The 23,719-nt window shown below is 61.9% G+C and overlaps 5 protein-coding genes across 9 annotated transcripts in view; 3 read left to right on the plus strand and 2 right to left on the minus strand.

The window, feature by feature from the left end:
• Positions 1 to 3,278, plus strand: part of Dot1l (DOT1 like histone lysine methyltransferase) — a 41,346-nt gene extending 38,068 nt beyond the window's left edge. For 2 of the 5 annotated variants that reach the window (XR_005089779.1, XR_005089776.1), the window contains exon 28: positions 1,402 to 3,278. Coding sequence is in view for 1 of the 5 variants with exons in the window: in XM_037198185.1 (XP_037054080.1) it covers positions 52 to 647 (596 nt within the window). In the remaining 4 variants the exon portion in view is untranslated. Of the gene's footprint in view, positions 1 to 51 lie in introns of all 5 variants that reach the window. The other 3 variants (XR_005089777.1, XR_005089778.1, XM_037198185.1) reach the window with 3 other exon arrangements.
• Positions 3,279 to 3,821: 543 nt separating this feature from the next.
• On the minus strand, positions 3,822 to 5,940 carry Plekhj1 (pleckstrin homology domain containing J1). The gene is made up of 6 exons (XM_028861193.2): positions 5,749 to 5,940; positions 5,576 to 5,643; positions 5,439 to 5,505; positions 4,427 to 4,517; positions 4,286 to 4,349; positions 3,822 to 4,215 (listed from the first exon to the last, which is right to left on the minus strand). The coding sequence occupies exons 1-6, from the start codon at positions 5,840 to 5,842 to the stop codon at positions 4,105 to 4,107; spliced, it is 495 nt and encodes a 164-aa protein (XP_028717026.1). The 5' UTR covers positions 5,843 to 5,940; the 3' UTR covers positions 3,822 to 4,104.
• Positions 5,941 to 6,286: 346 nt separating this feature from the next.
• On the plus strand, positions 6,287 to 12,970 carry Sf3a2 (splicing factor 3a subunit 2). The gene is made up of 9 exons (XM_028861191.2): positions 6,287 to 6,389; positions 9,539 to 9,701; positions 9,832 to 9,903; positions 10,742 to 10,788; positions 11,081 to 11,190; positions 11,549 to 11,598; positions 11,687 to 11,827; positions 11,943 to 12,011; positions 12,087 to 12,970. Exons 2-9 carry the CDS (start codon positions 9,576 to 9,578, stop codon positions 12,864 to 12,866), a joined length of 1,395 nt encoding a protein of 464 aa, XP_028717024.1. The 5' UTR covers positions 6,287 to 6,389; positions 9,539 to 9,575; the 3' UTR covers positions 12,867 to 12,970.
• A 123-nt stretch (positions 12,971 to 13,093) lies between these two features.
• Positions 13,094 to 15,649, plus strand: Amh (anti-Mullerian hormone). Its single transcript, XM_028861190.2, has 5 exons — positions 13,094 to 13,707; positions 14,012 to 14,154; positions 14,273 to 14,381; positions 14,460 to 14,622; positions 14,718 to 15,649. The coding sequence occupies exons 1-5, from the start codon at positions 13,296 to 13,298 to the stop codon at positions 15,565 to 15,567; spliced, it is 1,677 nt and encodes a 558-aa protein (XP_028717023.1). The 5' UTR covers positions 13,094 to 13,295; the 3' UTR covers positions 15,568 to 15,649.
• Positions 15,650 to 16,476: 827 nt separating this feature from the next.
• Jsrp1 (junctional sarcoplasmic reticulum protein 1) lies at positions 16,477 to 21,671 on the minus strand. Its single transcript, XM_028861200.2, is given in 8 exon segments — positions 16,477 to 17,016; positions 17,123 to 17,185; positions 17,188 to 17,207; positions 18,222 to 18,398; positions 18,510 to 18,606; positions 19,751 to 19,788; positions 20,064 to 20,186; positions 21,589 to 21,671. Coding segments are annotated over 7 exon segments (990 nt in total). The 5' UTR covers positions 20,182 to 20,186; positions 21,589 to 21,671; the 3' UTR covers positions 16,477 to 16,539.
• Between the last annotated feature and the right edge of the window lie 2,048 nt (positions 21,672 to 23,719).

Below are 23,719 nucleotides of genomic sequence, written 5' to 3' on the forward strand. Positions count from 1 at the left end.
GCCGGCCGGCCGAGCTGCCTGTTGAAGCTGCTTTTTCTCTCCTGTTTGCAGGTGTCTTTACCCACGCGGTGCCTTCTGCCTCTGCTCACCCGTTTGGAGCTGGTGTCGGCAGCGGGGCTGTGTGTAGCAGCGCCACGCTGGGCCTGAGCCCGCTGCAGGCGGCGGCCAGCACCTCGGCTTCTTCCTTTCAGGCCGCGGCTTCGGTCGAGACTCGGCCGCCCCCTCCGCCTCCCCTCCTTCCTCCTCAGCACCTGGGCAGGCCCCCTGCGGGGCCTCCCGTCCTCCACGCACCCCCCCCTCCTAACGTGGCCTTGCCTCCTCCACCTGCGCTGCTGACTTCTAACTCGGAGCCGGTGCTTCTGCAGAGCCTGGCCTCCCTCCCGGCTAACAAAGCTTTCTTACCCCCCTCCTCTGCCGCCTCTCTGCAGCCTGCTAACGCCTCTCTGTCTGTCAAGCTCGCCTCCCTCCCACACAAGGTCTCCCGCCCCTCCTTCACGGTGCACCACCAGCCCCTGCCCCGGCTGGCCCTGGCGCAGGCCGCGCCCGCCGCCCCGCAGGCCAGCTCCTCGGGGCCATCTGCTGTGTGGGTTTCCCTTGGCATGCCGCCTCCTTATGCCGCGCACCTTTCGGGGGTTAAGCCTCGATAAAGACCTTGCTTAGCTAGCAGTTCATGTTCTGTAAGGTAAGGCTAGAGCCAGACCGCCCCTCCTCTTGCCCGGAAGACGGCTGGCAGGGCTCAGCAGATGCCCGGGGTCCTGAGTGGTGGAGATGGGGGGCTAAGGGAGGCAGCGGCCGAGAGGACAGCTGAGGTGATGAGGTTCAAGTGGGGCGCACCAAAGCCAAGGCAGCCCCAACCCACCAGGAGGCTCCTGGCCCCCACCGGTCGGTGATTTGGGGTCACATCCTAGTTGTGAACTAAGGCCTCCGCCACCAGCCTGCCTGTGCAAGGGAGAGAAGGGCTTGTGGGGTGAGGCTGCCGGCCCTGTCCCGGGCAGAGGGCCGCCCGGGGTCGCAGGGCATCCTGGAGCAGAGGTGGGCCTTAGGGTGCGGGGAGCAGGTCCCTGCCCGCCTCTCCCCGAACAGCAGCTGCCCAGCCCTGCCAGGCGGTCATCATGGTGGACATGCCCTGGGATTCAAGAGCCGGGGGCAGCCCTCCGGCCTCCTCCATAGGGTGTGGCCCTGCGGGGGCAGTGGACTGGGCCCGGGACAGGCTGGCAGCTTCATCTGGTGGGCCTAGGGCTAGAGTCTCTCCAGCTGACCCATCCTGCGTGCTCAGCAACGCTGGAGGGGCCGGGCCCCGCAGTTCCTACCAGGGGCACCCCTGCCCTGTGTCCCGTGGGGCAGCTCAGCCAGTGGCGTGTGGAATGCACCTAACCCCGGGCATGTGCCTCCTCCCCGCAGGTAATTAGGACTTCTACCTCAGCCACGACCTATGCAAGGACGGTGTGGACCAAGCCTGCTGCCTACCAGGCCGGCGGAGCCGGACGTGGAGCCACTGTGAATCGGCGGCACCGCAGGAGGTGCTGGACTGGTCCAGTTTGTACTGTCGATAGTTTTAGATAAAGTATTTATCGTTTTTTTTAAAAAGTATAAGCAATTCTGACTTATTTTATTCCATCAAAGTCGTCCAAGGCAACCTCTTGAGACGTCTAAGTGTCTGTGAGAGAGAATCCTATAGACTTGGCCTGCCGGGCTGGCCGCCACGAGGACTCCCGACTCCGTCCCGGACGGTGCTATCTCACCACCGAGCCCATGCCCGCCCATCTCCAACTCCGCCCCGCCCGGGTGCTGCCCCAGATGTGGACCGTGGCCAAACAGTTCAGACGCCCCCACAGTTGACTGATCCCAAAGGCCCGCCAGGCCTGCGGTGGGGGCCGACCCCCGGTCCGTCCTCCTCGGAGCTCGGCCGCTGCCGTCACTGTGAACAACCCGCGGGTAACCCTGTGGCTTCAGGCATGCCGACGGACTGGGCTGAGTGGTGCTGACAGGTGTGGGCCGCCCCTGCAGGGCTCGGTGGCCCCTGTGACAAGTGCATTTACTTTGTATTTCTTTGCTTTTCTGGCTCGGGGCATGCTGGCCAGGTGACATGGGGCTGGCCCACTGTGGGTCCCCTGGCATCTGTGTATAAGAGCGTCACGTGATGAGTGACAGTATTTTATAGAGATGTGATGGAGATTTATAAATTTCATAGACTTGACCGCATTTATTTTTAGATTGTATAATGCACAGTGAACTTTAAAGGAAAGAAAAGTGAGGAGGAAAAATACTTTTATTTATTCAGATGCACAAAAAACGGCACTGGCCAGGGGCCCTGCAGGATGGGGCCCAGATGTGCTGGGCCACCCGGGGCCCCTGGCCACCGGGCACCGTCTGCCTGGCTCCAGGGGTTGCCTCCTGGTCCCGGGACAGGTGCAGCGGGCGTGGCTTCCGAGGGGCCAGGGCTGCTGTGGCTTGCTGAGGCTGTCCTGACTGCCTCAATGCTGCTCACTTCAGGGTGGCGGTGGGTGGGCTGTGAGGGGGAAGCCATGTCGACCCCTCAGCCTGCCCTGCCTCCATGGCAGTTGTGAAGATGGTGCTGGTGTCCCTTCCCACCCCCCACCCCCGCCCGCGATGGTGCTCATGCTCGCCAGGCCTGTCCCTGCGCACCACAGCTAGCTAAGGTGCTAAGGACAGGGTGGCCATGAAGTTAGCAAGTCCCAGGCCTGGAACAAGACACTGAGTGAACACTTGTGCACACCCCACCCCACCCCCGGCCGCTGCTGCTCCAGTGGTCGCTGCTCCCACCTTACTTGAGTGTTAGGGGACAGACACTGCATGTTCATGGCCCGCATGGCCCAGTGGGCCACAGGTGCTCTGGGCGGGCACAGCTGCAAGTCCTTTCCTGAGCCCCCAAGAAGTGGAACCCATAGTAAACTGACCATGGTGCATGGCGGCCCCAGGTCCCAAGCTGATGGTCCTAGCATGGGGGGAGGCTGCCTCACTGTCCCTGTCACTCCAGCCCAAGGCCGCTGAGCTCAGGAACTGATAGGAAGCCCTGCCTGGGACCCACTCCCACGCTAGCCCACACGGGGACCCCGCCGGACACACCTCCCAGTTCCCACCCTCCACCTCCACGGCTTTTTTGGCGGCCTGGCCCGTTGTGACTTGATGCAGCTTTGCTCTGTCTTGTAACGACCTCTGTACTTAACGGTGCACTGTGCTCTCCCCTGGTTCCCCCAAGGCATCGCGCACGTTGTCGCCGCCTCTAGACACAGTAATAAAAAGCTGTTTCCACTTGAGCCGGTTCTCAGTGTGGTCTGTCTGTGTGCCTACTGCTGTCGGACACGGAGCAGTGGCCTGCCCCTGCCCCCTTCCAGGGCTGGGAGTGGCTGGGAGGAGCCCAGGGAAGACCCAGCCAGTGAGGCGACGCTCTCCTACAGTGCTGACCTTGCTCACAGCCAATGAGGTATGCGTCTCTTACCTGGGCCACCTAGGACTCCCACTTGCCTGTGCACCCACAAAACCCAGGCAGGGTTCCACATTTGCCCAGTGGGGTATCCAGCCAGGTCAGGTGCACTGGGAGTAGAGCCTGTCTCCCAGGCTGTGTGTGTGTCCAGCCCAGCCTTTTTATTTTGGTTTTTCGAAACAGGCTTTCACTCTGTAGCCCTGGCTGTCCTGGAACTCAGTCTGTAGCCCAGGCTGGCCTCGAACTCACAGAGCCTGCCTCTGCCTCCCGAGTGCTGGGATCAAAGTGTGCACCACCAGCTGCCCCTCCCACAAACCCAGCAGCTAAGCTCTGAGAAGGGCAGCTCTGCCCCCGCTCCCCATTTCACTTCACCGGCTTGGAAAAGAGGTACCTTTATTAAAGGGCAGGCTCAGCACTGGAGGCCAGCACTGTGGCCTGCTCCATCAGCAGGAGAGGGTTCACAGCTTTACCTAGCATTATACATTCACCTGGTAATGGACAGGGAAGCTGGCCAGGCTCAGTCCCTGGGTGGGGGCACTCAAGGATACGGGCAGGGAGATGGCACTGGAGCAGGGACCACAGCCCCTGCCACCTCCTCTGACTATGAACAGATGTTTTTAAAAAAACACCTCCCGAGATAGCCACGGGGCTGGTGAAGGTCAATCCAACACATGGAGCTGGGAGCCAATGCAAGCAGTCCGCCCGTCTCGAGGCAGGCTGTTCAGCTGGAATCTGGCCTCCTCGGAGATCCCGAACTGCTCCAAGGGGTCCTGTGGGTGCACGGTGACTGTGAGCGAGGCCAGGGAAGGCCGCCGTGCCCCTCCCGCCCACACTACACACCTTGCCTGTCATCTTCCTGATCTCGTTCCTGTAGAAGACGAGGCTCCGCCGCATGTACTCGTAGCTGGAAGAAAGGGCCGGGCTCACTGATGACACTCCCCCATGTTTCCACCCAGCTCCCAGCGGTCCCCAAAGCCCTACCTGGCCCGGCGAAGCGCCTCCATCCACTCCTGACACTGTTCTTGGCTACAGCATTCGAAGTGATACTTCCTGCTGAGGTCTTCCACAAAGCCTGGCAAGGGTTAAAGGAGGAGAGCCACCTCTGGTGGGTGTCCTGCTGGCCACAAGGCCCCGCTTCCTCTCACCATGGCTTGGATCCTCCAGAGCCCTGACTCCTGAACCCACAAACGGGACCCAGTGGGAAGTCGGGTAATGGCGTATGGAATTGGTTAATGTGAGCTCATTAGGGTAAGCCCTAAATTGAATGGAAACAGGACTGGGGAGACAGCCCGGTTGGTAAAGACAGCTTAGGTGCCTGTCACATCTAAGCATGAGGACCTGAGTTCAAGTCCCAGCACCCATGTCAAAGAGCAGGACGCACCTGCAATCTCAGTGCTGAGGAAACAGATGGGAGCATTCCCAGGGCTTGGTGGCCAGCTAGTCTAGCCTAAAAAAGAAGTCCCAGGTGGGACTGGTGAGATGGCCAAGCCTGATGACCTGAGTTCAATGTTGGGGACCCACATACTGGAAGATGAGAACCAACTACTTTAGTGGCATGCTCACACACAAATAAATGTTTGTGTACATACAAATGTATTGTTTTAAAGGTGTTTGTGGGGGGGGGGGTCAGGATACCATAAAATTACTTCCGGCCTGCATATACACGTGCAAAAAGCCGAAAATAGGGGTACAGAAGGAGAACCCCGTGTGATGACGGAGGAAGACAAGGTAAAGACCGCCGCCAACGGAGAAGTCTGAGACAGCTGTCACTTCAAAGCCTCAGGAGCCCTGCCCGGGGCTGCCCCTGTCTCTGCTGCACCCACCACGTCTGCGCAGGCCGGAGCCACCCCTGCCGTGCACAGGTACTGAGGGCCGGGTTAGAAACTAGGACCGCACCAGCGGGATCCAGAACAATCGGAGGCTCCTGGAGAGTAAAGGGAGACAGGTGCGCGGAGCAGTCTCGGGCAGGGACACCGGGGACCACAGCACTTACTGATGGAGAAGCCGCCGGGCTCTTCCTGGGCCACTCTGCAGCGCTCCAGCAACAGGGCTCCGAGGGGCTGCGCGAGACACGGCCATGAGCGCCGGCCTCCGGGCCGCGCGGGCCCCCCGAGCCCCCCACGCCCCTACCTCGGCCTCGTCCGGGCGGAAGTAGAAGAGGAAGTTGACCACCAGCTTCACCAGCCGCCGCTTGGCCACTGTGGACACGGGGCGGTGTCAGCGCGGAACTGTTCTCCTCCGCCCACCCGGGGACCGCGCCGGCCTGCCCAGGTGCCCCAGCTCCAAGGCCCCGACCCGCTCACCGCTGCCCTTCTTGGGGCCCCGCATGCCCAGCTCGGCCGCCATCTCGGCCGGCTGACGGGACAGCGCCTGCAACTCTTTCTCGTTGTACCGCATCACGACGCCGGGATCCGCGCGAACCAAAACGCGCCCTGCCTCTCGGCCGCCGTCCTCTCCGAAGCCGCAACCAGCGCCAAAAAAGTCTCCGAGAACGATGCCGGAAGTCCCAGCGGGGCTACTGCGCCTGCGCGTTCGGGCTTCCCGGGCCCTGGGGCGGGGCTAGCGTGCGCGGTGACGTAGTTTCACGCCCAGCCGGAAGCGGGGGAGTGGCCTTCCTTACGTAACCGCCAGATACACTGAACGTAAGGCGTTACATGAGGCTCTTCGCGCCCCAAGTGAAACGTGAAGGTTCCCTCCTGTCGCGATAGTCAGCGCCGCGAGACGCAGAGCGGTACGAGAGTTCGCGGGCCACTCGGTGCGCGTGCGCACCGCGGACTCCCCGTTCCTCGCGCCTCGGGAAGCCGAGTCGGTCTTCCGGGCCTGCGCGCACAGGAAACGCCTCGTTGGCTCCCGGAAGTGATTGCTTCGTGCGTCCTGCGCGTGCGCACAGCGAGGCCTTGGCCATCGCGGGCATTTAGGCCGGACGGCGCGGCCGCGGGAGCCGGTGAGGAGCTGCGCGGCTGGTCGGTGGCGCCCGCCCCGGCTGTGGGGGTCGGCCGGGGGCGGGGGCGGACAGCGGGCGGGGGCGGCGAGGGCGGGGGCGGGCGGGGGGTGGGCGGGCCGCGCGCTCTCCTCCCGCAGCCCCGGCGCGCGCCCGGAGAGCCGCCCTCGCGAGGCCCGTTGGGCCGTGGCGCGATCCGGGGCGGCCGTGGCGCGCGTCTGTGTTCCCCGGTGTGGATCGGGGTCTTAGAGAGTCTTTTGACTCCTTGGTTGCCTCAGTTTCCCTCATCGTTAGCGGGGGCCCCGGCGGCTGCTGCCCGCCCGAGCAGATTCGCTGCTGGCCGGGAGGGTAACGGTGTTTCCACGCGGCCTCCCCCGTGGGCCAGGCACCAGGAGTTCGAAGCCGCTGTAGTCAGGAGGCAGAAGGATAAATGCTGGAGTTGACATTGCTTCCCCGCGTTTCTCTTTGTGTATGTGTGTGTGCGCGCGCGCGCGTGTCTGTGTGTGTGTGTGCGCGTGTACATGCGTGTGTGGTACCCACTGGGCCCAGGAGAGAAGGGCGCCTGCCACATTCCCTGGAGCTGGAGTGGCGATTTTGTCAGCCCCCGGTTTGGGTGCTAGAAACTGAACTCTGGTCTTCTGCAAGGGCACCAAATGCTGTTCGCCATCTCGCCAGGCTACACAGCACTTCTCTCTCTTTTTCTCCTTCTCTCTTTGTTTTTCGAGACAGGGTTTCTCTGTGCAGCCCTGGCTGTCCTGGAACTCACTCTGTAGCCCAGGCTGGCCTCGAAATCACAGAGATCCTCCTGCCTCTACCTCCCGAGCGCTGGGATTAAAGGCGTGCGCCGCCGCCGCCCCCCCCCCCCCCCAGCCCTTTTATCCCCCTTTTTAAGACAGGATCTCACTGTGTGGCCCAGTCTGGCCTCCCAAGACTAGAGCCCGTATGAAAGGTCTACACCGCACGCCCCACAATTATTTGTGTTTTCTGAGGTTGAAAACTTCATGGGCTGAGAAGGTAGCTCAGTGGTGAGATTTATAATACTCTGTGCTACTCCCTCAGAATCAAGGCGTGTGCTCACCCAGGCTGTTTCTTTATTTTATTTTATTTGTATTGGTGTTTTACTGCATGCATGACTGTGTGAGGATGTCACATCTTGAGTTACAGACAGTTGTGAGCTGCCATGTGAGTGCTGGGACTTGAACCCAGGTCCTCTGGAAGAGCAGCCAGTGCTCTTAACCACTGAGCCGTCTCTCCTGCCCCGTTTTTTTCTTGTTGTTATTGTTTTATAAGACCGTTTAGCAGGGGCTGGAGAGATGGTTAAGGGGCTCAGTGGTTAAGAGAACTGGCTGCTCTTCCAGAGGTCCTGAGTTCAGTTCCCAGCAACCACATGGTGGCTCACAACCATCTGTGATGGGATCTGATTCCCCCTTCTGGCATTCAGGTGTACATGGTGGCAGAACACTGTATATATAATAAATAAACCTTGCCGGGTGATGGTGGCCCGCGCCTTTAATCCCAGCACTGGGGAGGCAGAGGCAGGAGGATCTCTGAGTTCAAGGCCAGCCTGGGCTACAGAGTGAGATCCAGGAATCAAAACTACATGGAGAGACCCTGTCCTGAAAAACAAAAAAAGACCATTTAGCGAACATCTAGCCCCCTAGTGGCTTTGTGTGTACTAGACAGGCGCTCCACCCCTGAGATGCACCCCTCAAGCCTCTGGCTGAACTCCCTGTCATGGTGGCCAGAGTCTCATGGTTGTTTTTGTGTGTGTGTGTGTGTGTATTTTGTTGTTGTTTTGTTTTTCCAGGCAGGGTTTCTCCATGTAGTTTTCGTGCCTGTCCTGGATCTCGCTCTGTAGACCATGCTGGCCTCTTTTGAACTCACAGAGATCCACCTGCCTCTGCCTCCCGAGTGCTGGGATTAAGGGCTTGCGCCACCACTGCCGCCTGGCAACTCCTGTATCTTAGGAGTTGTCTTTGCCAGAGGTCAGCATAGTTTTCCAACCTGTCACTGCTCCAAATGCCCTCTTACTCTGGGAAGCTGACTTCATCTACGGGACTGTGTCTCCTGGTAGCTTTTGAAGATGAAGACAGTGCTTCTCTTCTTCAGTCCTTGTGTGACTGAGTCTGAAACAGACCCACAGCAGTGCACATCTCACAGCAATCCCAGCATGGGTAGAGACCTCTGTATCCCTTCTGGCCCCTTCCTCCTTCAGAGCTGACAGCCAGCCCTCACAGTGTCTCTGTCTTAGGCAGACTCCGTGCTGACGCAGTAGATGATAGGATTCCTGGTCAGGTCTGCAAAGCCCCTTTGGCTGTGTGAGGTTCGGCAGTGATGACCAGGCCTCCCTCCACTTGTCTCTCGGCCGTTGTTTCTGGGTTTAAGCCAAGGCCCCGGGGCAGGCACTGAGCCGTCTAAAGTGGCTCCACCATCAGAGGACATGGCCTGCTAGCTTTGCCTGACCCCAAAGGTGGGGCCTTGGCACAGAGCACTCTGCAGCTCTGTGCACAGTAAGCTTTACAGAGGGCAGAGGGGTCACACCTGCAATCTCTTGAGAGGATCAGGAGTTCAAAGGCAGGCAACTTCCCCCCAGCTCCCCACCCCGCTATGAAGGGAGTTCAAGGCCAACACAGGCTACATGAGACTCCTCTACCTGTCCCCTACCCGTCTCAGAATAACACCAAAGGCTGGGCAGTGGTGGCACACATCTTTAATCCCAGCACTTGGAGGCAGAGGCCGGCCTGGTCTACAGAGTGAGATCCAGGACAGGCTCCAAAACTACACAGAGAAACCCTGTCTTGAACAACAAACAAAGAACACCAAAGAAACAGATGTAATGGCACACTTCTCTAAATCCAGTGCTTGGAGGGATCAGGTCTTAAAAAGCTATCCTCAGCTACATAATGAGTTTACAGCCAGCCTGGGCTACATGAGACTTGAAGAAGTAAATGATACTAGGGTCTCAGGCAGGCTTGGTCAAACTTGGGCTGTTGGCTGTTTCTGCCCCTGGTCCACAGTGGCCTTAGGGATTATGTAGACTCCATTCCGGGCATAGAGACAAGGGATGGTCCTGCCTGCCGCGTGATTGTCTGCGCCCCGGGGCCTGGCAGCATGAGCAGTGTTCTGAGCCTTGACCCTTCTTGCTCCCCCAGGTTACTCCTTGTCCCCTGAAGCCCCCAGGCCTGCACCATGGACTTCCAGCACAGACCTGGAGGCAAGACCGGGAGTGGGGGCGTGGCCTCCTCCTCCGAGAGCAATCGGGACCGCAGGGAACGCCTGAGGCAGCTGGCCCTGGAGACCATCGACATCAACAAGGTGGGGGGCTGCCCGCAGTGGGGGTGTGGGGGGACAGTGTCTCCACACCCACAGAAGCCCCTGCCAGGCCTCAGGCCCTGGTTCCTGGGCCGGGCTGTGCGGTCTAATGGGCCCATGTGTTCCCTCCCAGGACCCGTATTTCATGAAGAACCATCTGGGATCCTATGAGTGCAAGCTCTGCCTGACGCTGCACAACAATGAGGTGCGTGCCCCGACCTGCCCCGCAGTGCAGGCTTTCGGCTTCTCCGCTGCTGAGGTGACATTGTGGCCCTTGGACCTGTCACCCAGAGCCAAGGGCTCCCTCCGTGGTGGTCTGCTTTGGTTGGATCTTTTTTTTTCTCGGCTATGCTGGGTAAGCAGCCACTGAGCTGAGCTGTATCCCCATCCGGTTCTTGAGGCAATCTGTCTGTGCACCCCTGAGCCTCTGCCTCGGCCTGGCCCTCTGGCCCCACACCGAAGGTGGCCTGGAGACCAGCTCCCCTTTCCCCTCTGTCTTTCTCTGGCCTTGGTGTCGAGATGGGAGCCAGCATGTTTGATCTGTGAATGTCTGCACACCAAGCAGCAGCAGAGCTGTTTCTGTACCCCATCAGGGGGGTCTGTACCCCATCAGGGAGGGTTCTGTACCCCATCAGGGAGGGTGTAGCTCTGGTTCTGGAGAGAGGACGCTGGGGTCCGTGGGTAACCAGGGAGTTGCCGTCCCCCCCTCACTGATGACCAGACCAGTCAGCAGGGAGTGGGACGTGTCTGGCCTTAGGGACGACAGAATCAGGTGGACACAAGTGGACAGAGCCCGAGCAGTAGCCTAGGCCTCCACCCCCTGTTGGGAGCTCCCTGGGCTCTGCCAGACCCCTGTGGACGCTGGTCCTCAGCACGGGATTCCCAGGGTGGCAGGCAGTCACGGCAGCCGCCGTGCGGCCCCTGCAGGCTCCATGCTCCAAGGAGCTCTAGGCTCTGGGCCTCCTGTCAGGGCTGGACGCCATTAGAGCTGTCCTGCCTCTCCGCCCCCCACCTTCAGTGACCCGGCTCCTTTCTCTCTGCAGGGGAGCTACCTGGCCCACACGCAAGGGAAGAAACACCAGACGAACTTGTGAGGAGCCCTCAAGTGGTGTGGCCGGGGGGTGGGGGTGGGGGGGCCTGCACGGAGGTGCTGTGTGTGTGTGTGTGTGTGTGTGTGTGTGTGTGTGTGTGTGTGTCAGCCCGACTGTCCCGCTGCGGAGCTGACGGCTAAGGAGCAGGGGGGGGGGGGTGACTGGGGCGCCTTGCTGTCCTCCAGGGCTGAGCCCTCAGCCTGGCCATGAGCTCCAAGGCCAGGGGCTCTGGCATCTGGGCGCTTGGCCTTGGTGGCTGGAGAGGCCACTTCCCGTGTTTCCTGTCTGTAGGGCCCGGCGAGCTGCCAAGGAGGCCAAGGAAGCCCCTGCCCAGCCAGCACCCGAGAAGGTCAAGGTGGAGGTGAAGAAGTTTGTGAAGATCGGCCGCCCTGGGTACAAAGGTGTGTGGGGGTAGCGGCCTGCCCACGGTTGGGGGCCCTGGCACGGGAAGCAGTCCCTAGGAAACAGCCACTGCTGTCTCTGTCCTCACCGTAGCCCGCAGGTGGCCGATAAGCAGCCACCCCCACTAGAGACTCCAGAAGGGGGGGCAGGTTGTCTGCAGTCCGAGTACCCAGAGCCCTCAGCAGGGCCCCCGAGTGACCTGGCCTAGCCAGAAAGCCAGTCATGTGGCCAGCAAGTTCCCTGGAGTCCCCCTGGCAGGCAGGTGGGGAGGCTGTCCCTGCTGTCCACAGTGCTGGGCTGGGGTGCCCTCGGCCAGACCCAGGCGACCCCTGACAGCCCCGTCCCTGTGTGTTGCAGTGACCAAGCAGAGGGACACGGAGATGGGACAGCAGAGCCTGCTCTTCCAGGTGAGGGGGGCCGGGGTGGGCCGGGCACACGGGCTGGGGTGGGACGGGCGCACGGGGCTGTGCTAACGCCGCTGTGCGCTTGCCACAGATCGACTACCCCGAGATTGCAGAGGGGATCATGCCTCGCCACCGCTTCATGTCTGCCTACGAGCAGAGGATCGAGCCCCCGGACCGCCGCTGGCAGTACCTGCTCATGGCTGCAGAGCCCTACGAGACCATTGCCTTCAAGGTAGTGACCCTGATGAGGACAGCACAGGAGAGCCGCTGATTCCCGTCTGTCTGTCTGTCTGTCTGTCTGGTCCCCACCCTGGGGTGCTACAGCCTCTGCTTCCCCCCCTCGCCAGGTACCGAGCCGGGAGATCGACAAGGCGGAGGGCAAGTTCTGGACCCACTGGAACCGAGAGACCAAGCAGGTGAGGGGTCAGAGGCCTGGCCTGGGTGCCCCCCACCCCCGCCCACTCCAGTCACTGACCCTCCTCCCCCCGCAGTTTTTCCTTCAGTTCCACTTCAAGATGGAGAAGCCCCCTGCCCCACCCAGCCTCCCAGCCGGCCCCCCAGGCGTCAAGCGGCCCCGGCCCCCTCTCATGAATGGCCTGCCTCCTCGCCCGCCACTGCCGGATGCCTTGCCCCCACCTCCGCCTGGTGGCCTGTCTCTGCCCCCTATGCCCCCGACCGGGCCTGCTCCCTCCGGACCCCCTGGACCTCCCCAGATGCCTCCGCCAGCTCCTGGGGTGCACCCCCCAGCCCCAGTGGTCCACCCACCAACATCTGGGGTCCATCCCCCAGCTCCTGGGGTGCACCCGCCAGCCCCTGGGGTACACCCACCAACATCTGGGGTCCATCCCCCAGCCCCTGGGGTCCATCCCCCAGCCCCTGGGGTTCATCCAGCAGCCCCTGGGGTTCACCCAGCAGCCCCTGGGGTCCACCCAGCAGCCCCTGGGGTTCACCCAGCAGCCCCTGGGGTCCACCCTCCCCCATCAGCGGGAGTTCATCCTCAAGCTCCAGGAGTACACCCACCTGCTCCTGCAGTTCACCCTCAGGCGCCTGGGGTGCACCCCCCAGCCCCTGGTATCCACCCTCAGGGCCCTGGGGTTCACCCCCAGCCTCCTCCTGGGGTCCACCCTCAGGCCCCTGTGGTTCACCCCCAGCCTCCGGGGGTTCACCCCTCAAATCCTGGGGTGCACCCAGCTCCTCTGCCCCCCATGCTAAGGCCCCCACTCCCCTCAGATGGCCCCGGAAACATGCCTCCCCCTCCCCCAGGCAACTGAGCAGTGGCCCCTGCTGCCTGTGTGTGGCCTTTTCCCATGGCCAGTCCTTGGAAGGTTTTCTATTTTGTCCTGTCCTGAGCCCATTAAACAGCCTCCCCCATGTCTCCGTCTGCTGTGTGCTTCTGGTGGAGGGGTGGGCGGGGACCGCGTGCTTCACTGAAGGCACGGTGACCCCGGCTCCGGCGTCCTCCAGGTGGGCTCCCTGGGCAGATGGGGACTACCCAAGGACAGCTCTGGCTTCTGCCCTGGTCGGCCTGCCTCCGAGGACAGAAGACCCTTTGAGAAGGCCACCTCCCACCTGCTGGGCACACAGGGCGCCGTGCACTGCCCCCCAAGGTCACCTCCAGAGTTGATAGGGTGTCCTCCCAAGCACGCTGGCCCAGCCACACATACAGGCAGGGCCTCCCTCCGGGCCCTCGCTGCCGCACCATGCAGAGACCACCCCTCTCCCCGCTGGCGCTCCTGCTGGTGACGGCGGGGGCCGTGCTGCAGGCCGAGACCCTCGGAGAAGAGCTCCAAAGGGCCGCCAGCACCAGGGGCCTCATCTTCCTGGAAGACGGGGTCTGGCCCCCGAGCACTCCCCCAGAGCCCCTGTGCCTGGTGATGCTGAGAGGCGTGGGCAACACGAGCGGAGCCCCGCTGAGGGTGGTGGGGGGCCTGCACAGCCATGAGCGAGCCTTCCTGGAGGCCGTTGGGGAGTCTCGCTGGGGACCCCAAGACCTGGCCACCTTCGGAGTCTGCAGCTCTGACGCCCAGGCTACCCTGCCGGCGCTGCAGCGCCTTGGGGCCTGGCTGGGCGAGCCCGGGGGTCAGCAGGTGCTGGTCCTGCATCTGGATGAAGGTACGTGAGTGAGGACGCGGTTGAGACCCCGAGGCTCTGCCCCAGGTCTCGGCGGAGGCTGCCAGGCAGAGCCTTGTGCACCCATGGGTGGGCTGCGTTGGCAGGATGGCAGAGCACAGCCCGACTGCTTCCCAGACAGGCACGGGTCACCTGCCTTCAAGCAAGGTCCTCCCTCCCACCTTGGGTCAGTCCTTCAGGCCTGCGTGGCCCCAGGAGACCCGGCAGATTCCCGCCGAGGGACCCCGTAGGACAGGTGGGAAGCCAGTGGCCTCAGTTCGCCTCAGTCACCTCTATTCGCCCACAGTGATATGGGAGCCCACGCTCTTGCTCAAGTTCCAAGAGCCTCCCCCCGGGGGAGCCAGCCTCTGGGAGCAGGCCCTGCTGGTGCTGTACCCTGGACCCGGCCCCCAGGTCACCGTCACAGGGGCTGGACTGCAGGGCACACAGGTACCTGAGAGTGGACTGGGCTCACGAGTCCCCCTGGGAGTCCCCTCCCAGTATGGGAGGGGTGGCGCCTGGTACCCTGGCCATCCCTACCCGTCCAGCTGAGTGCCCGTGTCCACAGACCCTCTGCCCCACTCCGGACACCCGCTATTTGGTGCTGGCTGTGGACCTCCCAGCGGGGGCCTGGAGCGGCCCCGGCCTCGCCCTAACCCTTCAGCCAGGCCGAGAAGGTAGGCCCGGGGCGGAGGGAGGGGCGGCCCCTGGAGCTGCCTAGGCCTTGGCTCAGACCCGGTGCCCGCCCTCCGCAGGTGCCGCCCTGAGCATCGGGCAGCTGCAGGCCTTTCTGTTCGGCTCTGACGCTCGCTCTTTCACACGCATGGCCCCCACCCTGCTGCTACTGCCCCCTGCCCGGCCCGCGCCGCAGCCAGCGCAGGGCCAGCTGGACACCGTGCCCTTCCCGCCGCCGCCCGGGTGCGCAGGGCTGGAGCAGGAACTGGGGAGATGGGGGAGGGAGGAGGCGCAGCCACAGCCTCTGGTGCTCACTGGCCCGCTGCGCTCTCCTCCAGGCTGTCCCCGGAGCCCGAGGATCTGCCACACAGCGCCGACCCCTTCCTACAGACCCTCACTCGCTTGGTGCGTGCCCTGCGGGGACCCCCGACGCAGGCCTCGCCCACGCGTCTGGCCCTGGACCCTGGGGCGCTGGCCAGCTTCCCACAGGGCCTGGTCAACCTGTCGGACCCCGTGGCGCTGGAACGCCTGCTCGATGGGGAGGAACCCCTGCTACTGCTGCTGTCTCCCACTGCGGCCACCGTGGGGGACCCCACGCCGCTGCAGGGCCCGGCCTCTGCTTCCTGGGCAGCCGGCCTGGCACGCAGGGTGGCCGTGGAGCTGCAGGCTGCGGCCTCAGAGCTGCGGGGCCTCCCGGGCCTGCCCCCCGCTGCGCCCCCGCTGCTGGCGCGCCTGCTGGCGCTGTGCCCCAACGACTCCCGCAGCCCCGGGGACCCGCTGCGCGCGCTGCTGCTGCTCAAGGCGCTGCAGGGCCTGCGTGCCGAGTGGCGCGGGCGGGAAGGGCGCGGGCGGGCGGGGCGCAGCGCGGGGACAGCGGCGGACGGGCCGTGCGCGCTGCGCGAGCTGAGCGTGGATCTGCGCGCGGAGCGCTCCGTGCTCATCCCCGAGACCTACCAGGCCAACAACTGCCAAGGCGCCTGCGCGTGGCCGCAGTCCGACCGCAACCCGCGCTACGGGAACCACGTGGTGCTCCTGCTGAAGATGCAGGCGCGCGGGGCCGCCCTGGGGCGCCTGCCCTGCTGCGTGCCCACTGCCTACGCCGGCAAGCTGCTCATCAGCCTGTCCGAGGAGCGCATCAGCGCGCACCACGTGCCCAACATGGTGGCCACCGAGTGCGGCTGCCGGTGACGCCCGCCCTGCCCCTGCTCAGCCCCAATAAAGAACAGCAACCACTCAGCTGGAGTGTCTGCGGTGGAGGGACCTCCTGTCACCTCCCTTCTCGAGTGCAAGGCCCCCGAGGAAGCTCTGTTCCCATCGCTTTTCCTTTTTGAAGACAGGGTTCTCTGTGCATCCCCGGCTGGCCTGGAACTCACAGAGATCCTCCTGCCTCTGCCTCCCCAGTGCTGGCACCAAACTCCCGGACCATGTCGCTTTTTAAATTAGTTAACTAATGTGTATGTGTGGAGGGGAGGGTCGAGGCAGGAGAATTGTTTTGAGTCAGCCTGAACTACAGAGTAGAATCCTGTTTCAAAAACCAAAAAAGGAGGTAGAGAAATAGCTTAGCAGTAAGGACACTTGCACATCACACACACACACACACACACACACACACACACACGCGCGCGCGCGCGCGCGCTCAAATCCTTTTTAAAGAAACAAAAACAGGACAGGTGGTGGCGCGCGCCTTTAATCCCAGCACTCGGGAGGCAGAGGCAGGAGGATCTCTGTGACTTCGAGGCCAGCCTGGGCTACAGAGCGAGATTCAGGACAGCCAGGGCCACACAGAGAAACCCTGTTTAGAAAAACAAAAAAGAAAAAACAAAACGCCTAGTGTGGTGGCGCACACCTGTCACCCCAGCACGACCTGGAGGTGGAGACAGGAGGATCAGAACTCCAAGCTGTGCTTACGCACAGAGCACAGAGGAGGTCAGAGGACAGCTAACGCGAGTTCCTTCTCACCCTCCAGTGTGGGTCCCGGGGTCGAACACGGGTCGTCAGGCTTGGCGGCAAGCGCCTTTACCCACTTCGCCATCTCGCCGGCCCCGTCCCATCTCTTCGACCCCTGGGGTCCGGGCACAAAGGAGCAGACCACGTGGCTGCTGCGGCACGAGCTTTATTTGCGGGCGCTGCAGGGAGAGGGGACGCGGGACACGGGCGGGGTCAGTCGCGCCCCGTCCCCGCACGGGGCCTCTGCCTGGGCCGGCTGTCACCGTCACGGCGTCGCCGGGGAGCCCAGGCCGGCCGCTTCCCGTGCTCGAGTTCCCTGGAGTCCCGCGTCCACGGCCGCCGGCCTCCTCCGCGCGCCTCCCGGCGCCGGGACAGGAACGGGCCGGGCTCCCTGGGGGCCCGCCGCCTCTCCTCCCTCGCGGGCTTCTCCCTCCTCGGCTTCTCCTTCTTCGGCTTCTCTCCTGTCCTCGGCTTCTCCTTCCGCGGCCTCTCCTGGGACCCTCGGTCTCCTAGGGGTGCGCGCTCCTCCCCAGAGGCCTCCGGGGCGGACCCCCCAGGCTCACCCTGGGCTTCTGCGGCCTCAGACGGGTCCTGCTTCTGTGCCTGGGGCCCGGGGGGCCCGGGGGGCTCGGGGGGCCCGGGCTCGGGCTCAGGAGGCCCGGGTGGAGGCCCCGAGAGCTGGGGCTCAGGCTGCGGGAGACAGAGTGGGGTCTCGGGGTCCGCCCGCGCCCACCTCCCCACGGGCCCCTGCTGCCTGGGCGAGCCGCCCCACCAGGTGGAGTCCCGCAGGGCTTACCGCGGGCGCCTCCGGCTTCTGGGGTGGAGGACTGGGCGGGACCCGCCGCGGAGGGGCAGCCACGCCACTTCCCCGGCCACCGCGTCTGAAAGGCAGGCAGTCCGGGCTGGAGCACGGAGCGCACCTCCCCGTCCTCCCACTCAGGCCACAACTGCGCTCTCGGGACGGGCCAGGCTGCAGCCGTCGACTTCACCGTCCGGGGAGGTGCAGCCCGCTCCTGCCGCTGGGCACCGCAGCCTCCTCCCAGAGACCCCTCTCTCTGTCTCTCTGTCTCTGTCTCTCCTCTGTAGTGACCACTGTCTGCCCCCAAAGCTGCATGGAGGTGGCTAGCAACAATGTGTGTGTGTGTGTGTGTGTGTGTGTGTGTGTGTGTGTGTGTGTTGGGGGGGGACCCTCTGCCCTGGGGTGGGGTGTGTAGGTCTCTTCTCTAACGAAGGAGTGGAAGAACCAGGCTTGGTCTTATATGCCTGTCATCCTGGCTGGAGAATACTGAGGCAGGAGGATTGCCATGAGACCCAGGCTAGTCTGTGCTATCAAGTGAGCCCTTGACTCAAAAACAAACGAAAAGAGCCAGGGTCCAAGATGGACTTCTGTCGTCCCAGCTCTTGAGAGGTCAAAGCAAGGGGATCAGGAGGCCAGCCTGGGCTACATAGAGGGCTTGAGGCCAGCCTGGGCTACATGAGACTTTGTCTCAAAAAAAAAAAAAAAAGAATGTGAAAAGAATGTGTGGATGTGGTGGCGCACAGCTTTTATTCCCAGCACTCAGGGGACAGAGGCAGGAGGATCTCTGTGAGTCTGACTGAGGCCAGCCTGGGCTACAGAGCGAGTTCCAGGCCAGCCAGGGCTAGATGCCTCAAAATGAATGAATGCATGTCAAGCCCAGAGCGCCCCACAGGCAGGCTTGGGAGCCTAGGTGTGAGCATGGGGCTCACGGGCTGGTGGCCAGGCTCTTCCAGGGTCCGGAGAGACGACTTGTAGGTTGTAGGGACGGTGGAGTCACAGCCTGTGCAAGGCTGCGGGATGCACCCCACCCCTTCGGAGCGGACTCTGCACTGTCCCCACCCCCGCGCGGCCCAAGTCCCTCACCCGCAGAGCTCACCCTGGCACAGCTGGAGGGCCGAGCCCAGCAGCGCCACCAGCGAGGCCAGCACCAGGCACTTGTTGAGCGTCAGGTCCCCCCAGGGCAGCTCGTCGCTGGCCGGCGGCGGGGGCGGCGGCGGCGGCTTCAGGGGAGGCGCAGCCTGCAACTTCCTGCGCGCGGGAACGCTCCGGGGACCTGCGGGACGAGCGCTCGGTGGCCCGTGGCTCCTGCTGCGCCCCGGGGTGCAGGCCCGTGCAGCGGGGGTCCAGCCCCGCGCCCCCGCTCACCCTGGCCGAGCAAACCCACTTGTCCCAGCTTTCGGCGTCCCTTTGCTGGTTCCCGGAGCCTCCCTGGCCTCGAGCTCCTTTTCCGCAGCGCCTGCAGTCCCTGGGGCCTGGAGGACCTGCAGGGGTCAGAGACAGTCCGTGTAATCCCAACACCCGGGAGGCTGAGGCAGGATGGCCTGCAGCTGGATGCCGGCCTGGGCTGCATAGTGAGACTGTCTTTAAAACTCAAGAGAAGGGTCCAGCCAAGCAGCTCAGTGACGCCTCCGAACCTGACAGCCTGCCTGGGTTTGATCCCTAGGAACCCCCGGGGAAGGAGAAAACAGACAGGGAAGATGGCTTCTGACCCACGGTGTCGTGTGTACACACACACACACACACACACACACACACACACACACACACCACAACACACACACACACAATTATATATATGTATGTGTGTATGCAGATATACACAAATACACGTGTATACATACATATATAACTCCGTGTATAAATATATGGATACATATGTACATGTAGTATAAATGTATATAAGAATACATTAGAAGTTGGAGAGATGGCTCAGTGGTCACAGCAGGGTAGCTCTCACAGAGGACCCAGGTTCTATTCCCAGCACCCACAATGGCAGCTCACACCCATCTGTAACTGCAGTTCCAGGCGATCCGACGCCCCCTTCTGGCTTCTTAGGGCATCAGGCACACGTGCATGCAGGCAAAACACATAAAATAATAAGAGTTGAATAAAAATAAACACCCATACACAGAAAAATGAAGGGAATTTGTTTTTGTTTGTTGAGACAAGGTTTTTCCATGTAGTCCTAACTGTCCTGGAACTCCCTCTGTAGCCCAGGCTGGCCTCGAACTCAGAGATCCGCCTGCCTCTGACTCTGGACTGCTGGGATTAAAGGCGTGCGCCATTAGTGCCGCACAGGGAAAAAATAAAAACCTAAAGGAAGCTAGGGTTGTAGCTGGCCGCCACTCTACACACCAGGTTGCTGTGCCCCTGTCCTCCTATCAGAAGGTGGAGACAGGCAGGGTCCCTCCTGAGGTCTGAGTCTGAAAACAGCCTGGGCTACATGAGACCTTAACAAGGGAAGAAGGGAGGAGAGGGGAGGGAGGGGAGGGAGGGGAGGGGAGGGGAGGGGAGGGGAGGGGAGGAGAGGAAGGCAGGAAGGAGGAACAGAGAGAGATGGAGAACAAGAGACCACCATATTCCTTGGCTCAGCCGTCCCCAGCTCCCAGGGCCACAGCTACTCACATGTGTCCAGCTACTCGAGTCAGCCGGCCTGGATGCCCCTGTTGGTGGAACAGGCGAAGAATCAGAACTAGTCACCACCCCTGACCAGTCCCATCCCATCCTCTACCCCGACTCTGCCCAGAAATGGGTGAGCACAGCTTCCATTTCAGAAGGCCAGGGGCAGGCAGCATGCCTCATAGTGAATTCCAGCCCAGAGCTGTGGAACCAGGCCCTGAAGCTGCAGGTCTGGAGCCCGCTTGCCCCGGGCCAGCCTGGGAGATGAGGCGCTGGTCTCCTCAGTGGAGCCGCCAGGCTCCCCCATCAGTCACAGTACCTCGGGCCTTGCCGTCTGGACGCCGGCCGGAGCGTGGTTCCTCCAGTAACGGGAACTCATCGCTGGGGAGGCAGCTGCCCAGGCCCCCATCCAGATCCTCCAAGCCTCGGGTCGTCATGGAGACTGGAAGATGGGCAGGGAAACAGGGTGTGGCCTTACCTAATCTTTGTCTTCACTGGAGAAATCCATGCTCTTGTTTTGTTTTGTTTTCTCAAGACAGGGTTTCTCTGTGCAGCCCCGGCTGTCCTGGAACTCACTCTGTAGACCAGGCTGGCCTGGAACTCACAGAGATCCTCCTGCCTCTGCCTCCCAAGTGCTGGGATTTAAGGTGTGAGCCACCGTGCTGGGCAGAAATTCATACTCTGGCACACCTTCAGCACTGCCTTGGGACCCCTTCCCCGAAGCCCAGCGGGGGGAGAACCGCGGAGTCCGTCAGTGAAGGAACAAAGCCAAGGCTCCAGGAGGCCAGGGCCCACCCGGGGCCCACGCTGGAACCCTGCTCCCGGGGCCGGCTCAGGTTCCCTGACCACAGACTATTTTTATCCGGTGTCTAACGCCATCAGGACAGGTCAGTCCGGCAGCCCGGCCTCTGCCCAGGCTTCCCCCTGCTCTTCCCTCCGCTGGCCTCCTACCTGACCCAGGACTCGGGGGGCGGAAGCCTCAGCAGCCCGCCCAGCCGGGCCTCACGGGACAACTGAGGAGCAGGAGCGGGGTGCTGAGGGTTTCCCGGTCACAACGCTGGCCTTGTCGCCCCTGTTTCCACAGGGCACACGGAGAAACTGAGACCAGGGGCTCTGCCGAGCCAGACGCCAGACCCAGGCCTACAGGATCGGTCTCCATGGTCTGTGGCCTCCCCCATGTGTCCCCAGGCCCAGACAGAAATACTGTAAAACCGCGAGGGTGTGGGCCAGTGAGATGGTTCAACAGGTACAAGAGCTTGCAGCCAAGCCTGAGGATCTGAATTCAGTCCTTCAATCACGCCCCTTTTTCCTGGAGGGGTGTGTGTGTGTGTACGTGTGTGTGTGTACGTGTGTGTGTGTGTGTACGTGTGTGTGTGTGTGTGTGTGTGTGTGTGAAGACAGGGTTTCTCTGTGCAGCCCTGGCTGTCCTGGATCTCACTCTGTAGCCCAGCCTGGCCTCGAACTCACAGAGATCCTCCTGCCTCAGCCTCTGAAGTGCCGGGATTAAAGGCGCGCCACCACCGCCCGGCCCTTCAATCCCCTTTACCCACAACCCCCAGCAGGAAGCAGAGGCTAGACCCCCTCCCCCAGGTCATCATCAGATGACCACAGGGGCACCTTAACACGAACCTTAGCACGTACACTTACAGACGATAAAAATCTTAAAATGTCATTTAAAAATGAAATTAAAAAAAAAAACCCAGACGTCCCCCGTGGGGGAGGGGCCCAGACACAGGCGAGGCAGGGGGTTCCCCCTCCCTGTGGGGGGTCATCGGCCTTGGGGACCCTGGTGGACATCAGCGGTCCCCTCCCCGCGCCCCGGGACCCCCCGCAGCCCCTCTTACCCTGCAGTCTCCGAGCTGGGCCCCAAACGCGGTAGCACGCAGGACGGTGGCCGTGATGGACAGCAACAGGTGGCCGGGGACAGCTGGGGCCGACGGGAGGGGCCAGGGCCGGGAGGAGGCGGCTCCGCGGCGTCGGGCGGGGTGGCCGAGGGCAAGCCGCCACCTCCGGGACCCCTGGGGCGGCTCATCGTGGGCTGACGACGGGGAACTGTTCTCGGGGCTCCCGGATTCTTTACAGGGGAGTCAGTTCAATCTAGGTATTTATTTACTGCTGGGGTAATGTGGGTTAAATCCAGGTTCTCAGCCCCGACTGGGGTTCTGGGCGGGGCTCCACCCTGACCACGCCCCCAGCCCCCTCACTGGGGATTCTGGGCGGGGCTCCACCCTGACCACGCCCCCAGCCCCTCACTGGGGATTCTAGGCGGGGCTCCACCCTGACCACGCCCCCAGCCCTCACTGGGGATTCTGGGCGGGGCTCCACCCTGACCACGCCCCCAGCCCCTCACTGGGGATTCTGGGCGGGGCTCCACTCTGACCACGCCCCCAGTCCTCCCTGGGATTCTGGGCGGGGCTCCACCCTGACCACGCCCCCAGCCCCTCACTGGGGATTCTGGGCGGGGCTCCACTCTGACCACGCCCCCAGTCCTCCCTGGGATTCTGGGCGGGGCTCCACCCTGACCACGCCCCCAGTCCTCCCTGGGATTCTGGGCGGGGCTCCACCCTGACCACGCCCCCAGCCCTCACTGGGATTCTAGGCGGGGCTCCACCCTGACCACGCCCCCAGTCCCTCACTGGGGGATTCTGGGCGGGGCTCCACCCTGACCACGCCCCCAGTCCTCCCTGGGATTCTGGGCAGGTATTGGTGACACAATACCGTCATAGCTAATGCAGCAGGGCTGAGCTGGGTGCGCTTCCTGACTTGGGAATCACCTGACACTGAGTGGCAAACCGGCTTCTGTGAGGATCCAGGGTCCGGGATAACCCCGCTCATGCTCGTGTGCAAAGTGGGACGACTTCTCCCGAGATGGTGCTGAGGTAGAAATGGGATCACCCCCTTAGGGACGCTTTCTGAAACTGTGCCGCCTGCCGGGGAACCTGCGCTCTGAGGAACAGATGAGGCTTCTCATCCATGAATTTATCATCTGCCCATGCAGTCGCTTAGTCAATCAACAAACCCAGCCCAGCGCAACCCAGCCATATGGAAATAGTTGTTACTGTTATCAACGTCCTAGTTGTTACTTTATTTTTTTTTTTTACATCTATTATTTTGGGTAAGTTCATGTGTAGGCACCCTGGCTACAGAGCATGTGTGGAGGTCGGAAGACGGCTTCTGGGGTCCTGCTCCCTGGTTCCAGCCTTCCACCGTGTGGCTTGAACTCAGGTCACCAGGCTCACTGGGTAAAGCCGCTTGCCAACAGGAGCTTGATGACAGTCTGTCACCCTGGATGACCCGGAACCCGGTGACTTTGAAATTGCAACTGTTGCAATTGGTGGTCTACCAAGTGAGCTCCAGGAAAGGCGCAAAGCTACACAGAGAAACCCTGTCTCGAAAAACCAAAAAATAAAAGAAAAAGAAATTGCAACTGTTGCCCCTCGGGCTGGATCTCAGGCGAGCACCACACAGGCAGCCAGGCCGGCCTGGGACTCACTATATAGCCGAGGGTAGCCTTGAACTCCTCATCTGTCTTCCTCCGTGACCACAGCTGGCTCTGGGTCTTCAGGTCTTTGGTGTATGTCTGATGAGTTTGTCTAAATTTATTATAAATTTATTATTTATTATTATTAAAAAAACTCAGGAGTCAAATATAGGGGCAAAAACCTGATCGATCAGAGAAGCAGCGAAGTGGCCAGTGAACTCCTCTCTCCCTCCCTGATCCAGAAGTTGTGATGCCCACAACTCTTTCTATGCCCTCCCTGCTACTTCCTGTGTGTCTCTATATTTCCTGGGTCCTCTGAAACCTCTGTGGCTAAATCTGGTCTGCTGGTCTCTAGCTCTGCCCTCGAATTCAAAGTAAATTTTATTAACCATCTTGGAGTGTCAGTACAAACAGATATCCTGCAACGTTTCCCTCTTTTTGTCTAAATAAGAAGAAAAGGTTTTAACACTAACATAATAAAACTATATACAATA

This window comes from Peromyscus leucopus, chromosome 22 (assembly GCF_004664715.2).
Source record: "Peromyscus leucopus breed LL Stock chromosome 22, UCI_PerLeu_2.1, whole genome shotgun sequence".
In the NCBI taxonomy this organism is placed as follows: domain Eukaryota; kingdom Metazoa; phylum Chordata; class Mammalia; order Rodentia; family Cricetidae; genus Peromyscus; species Peromyscus leucopus.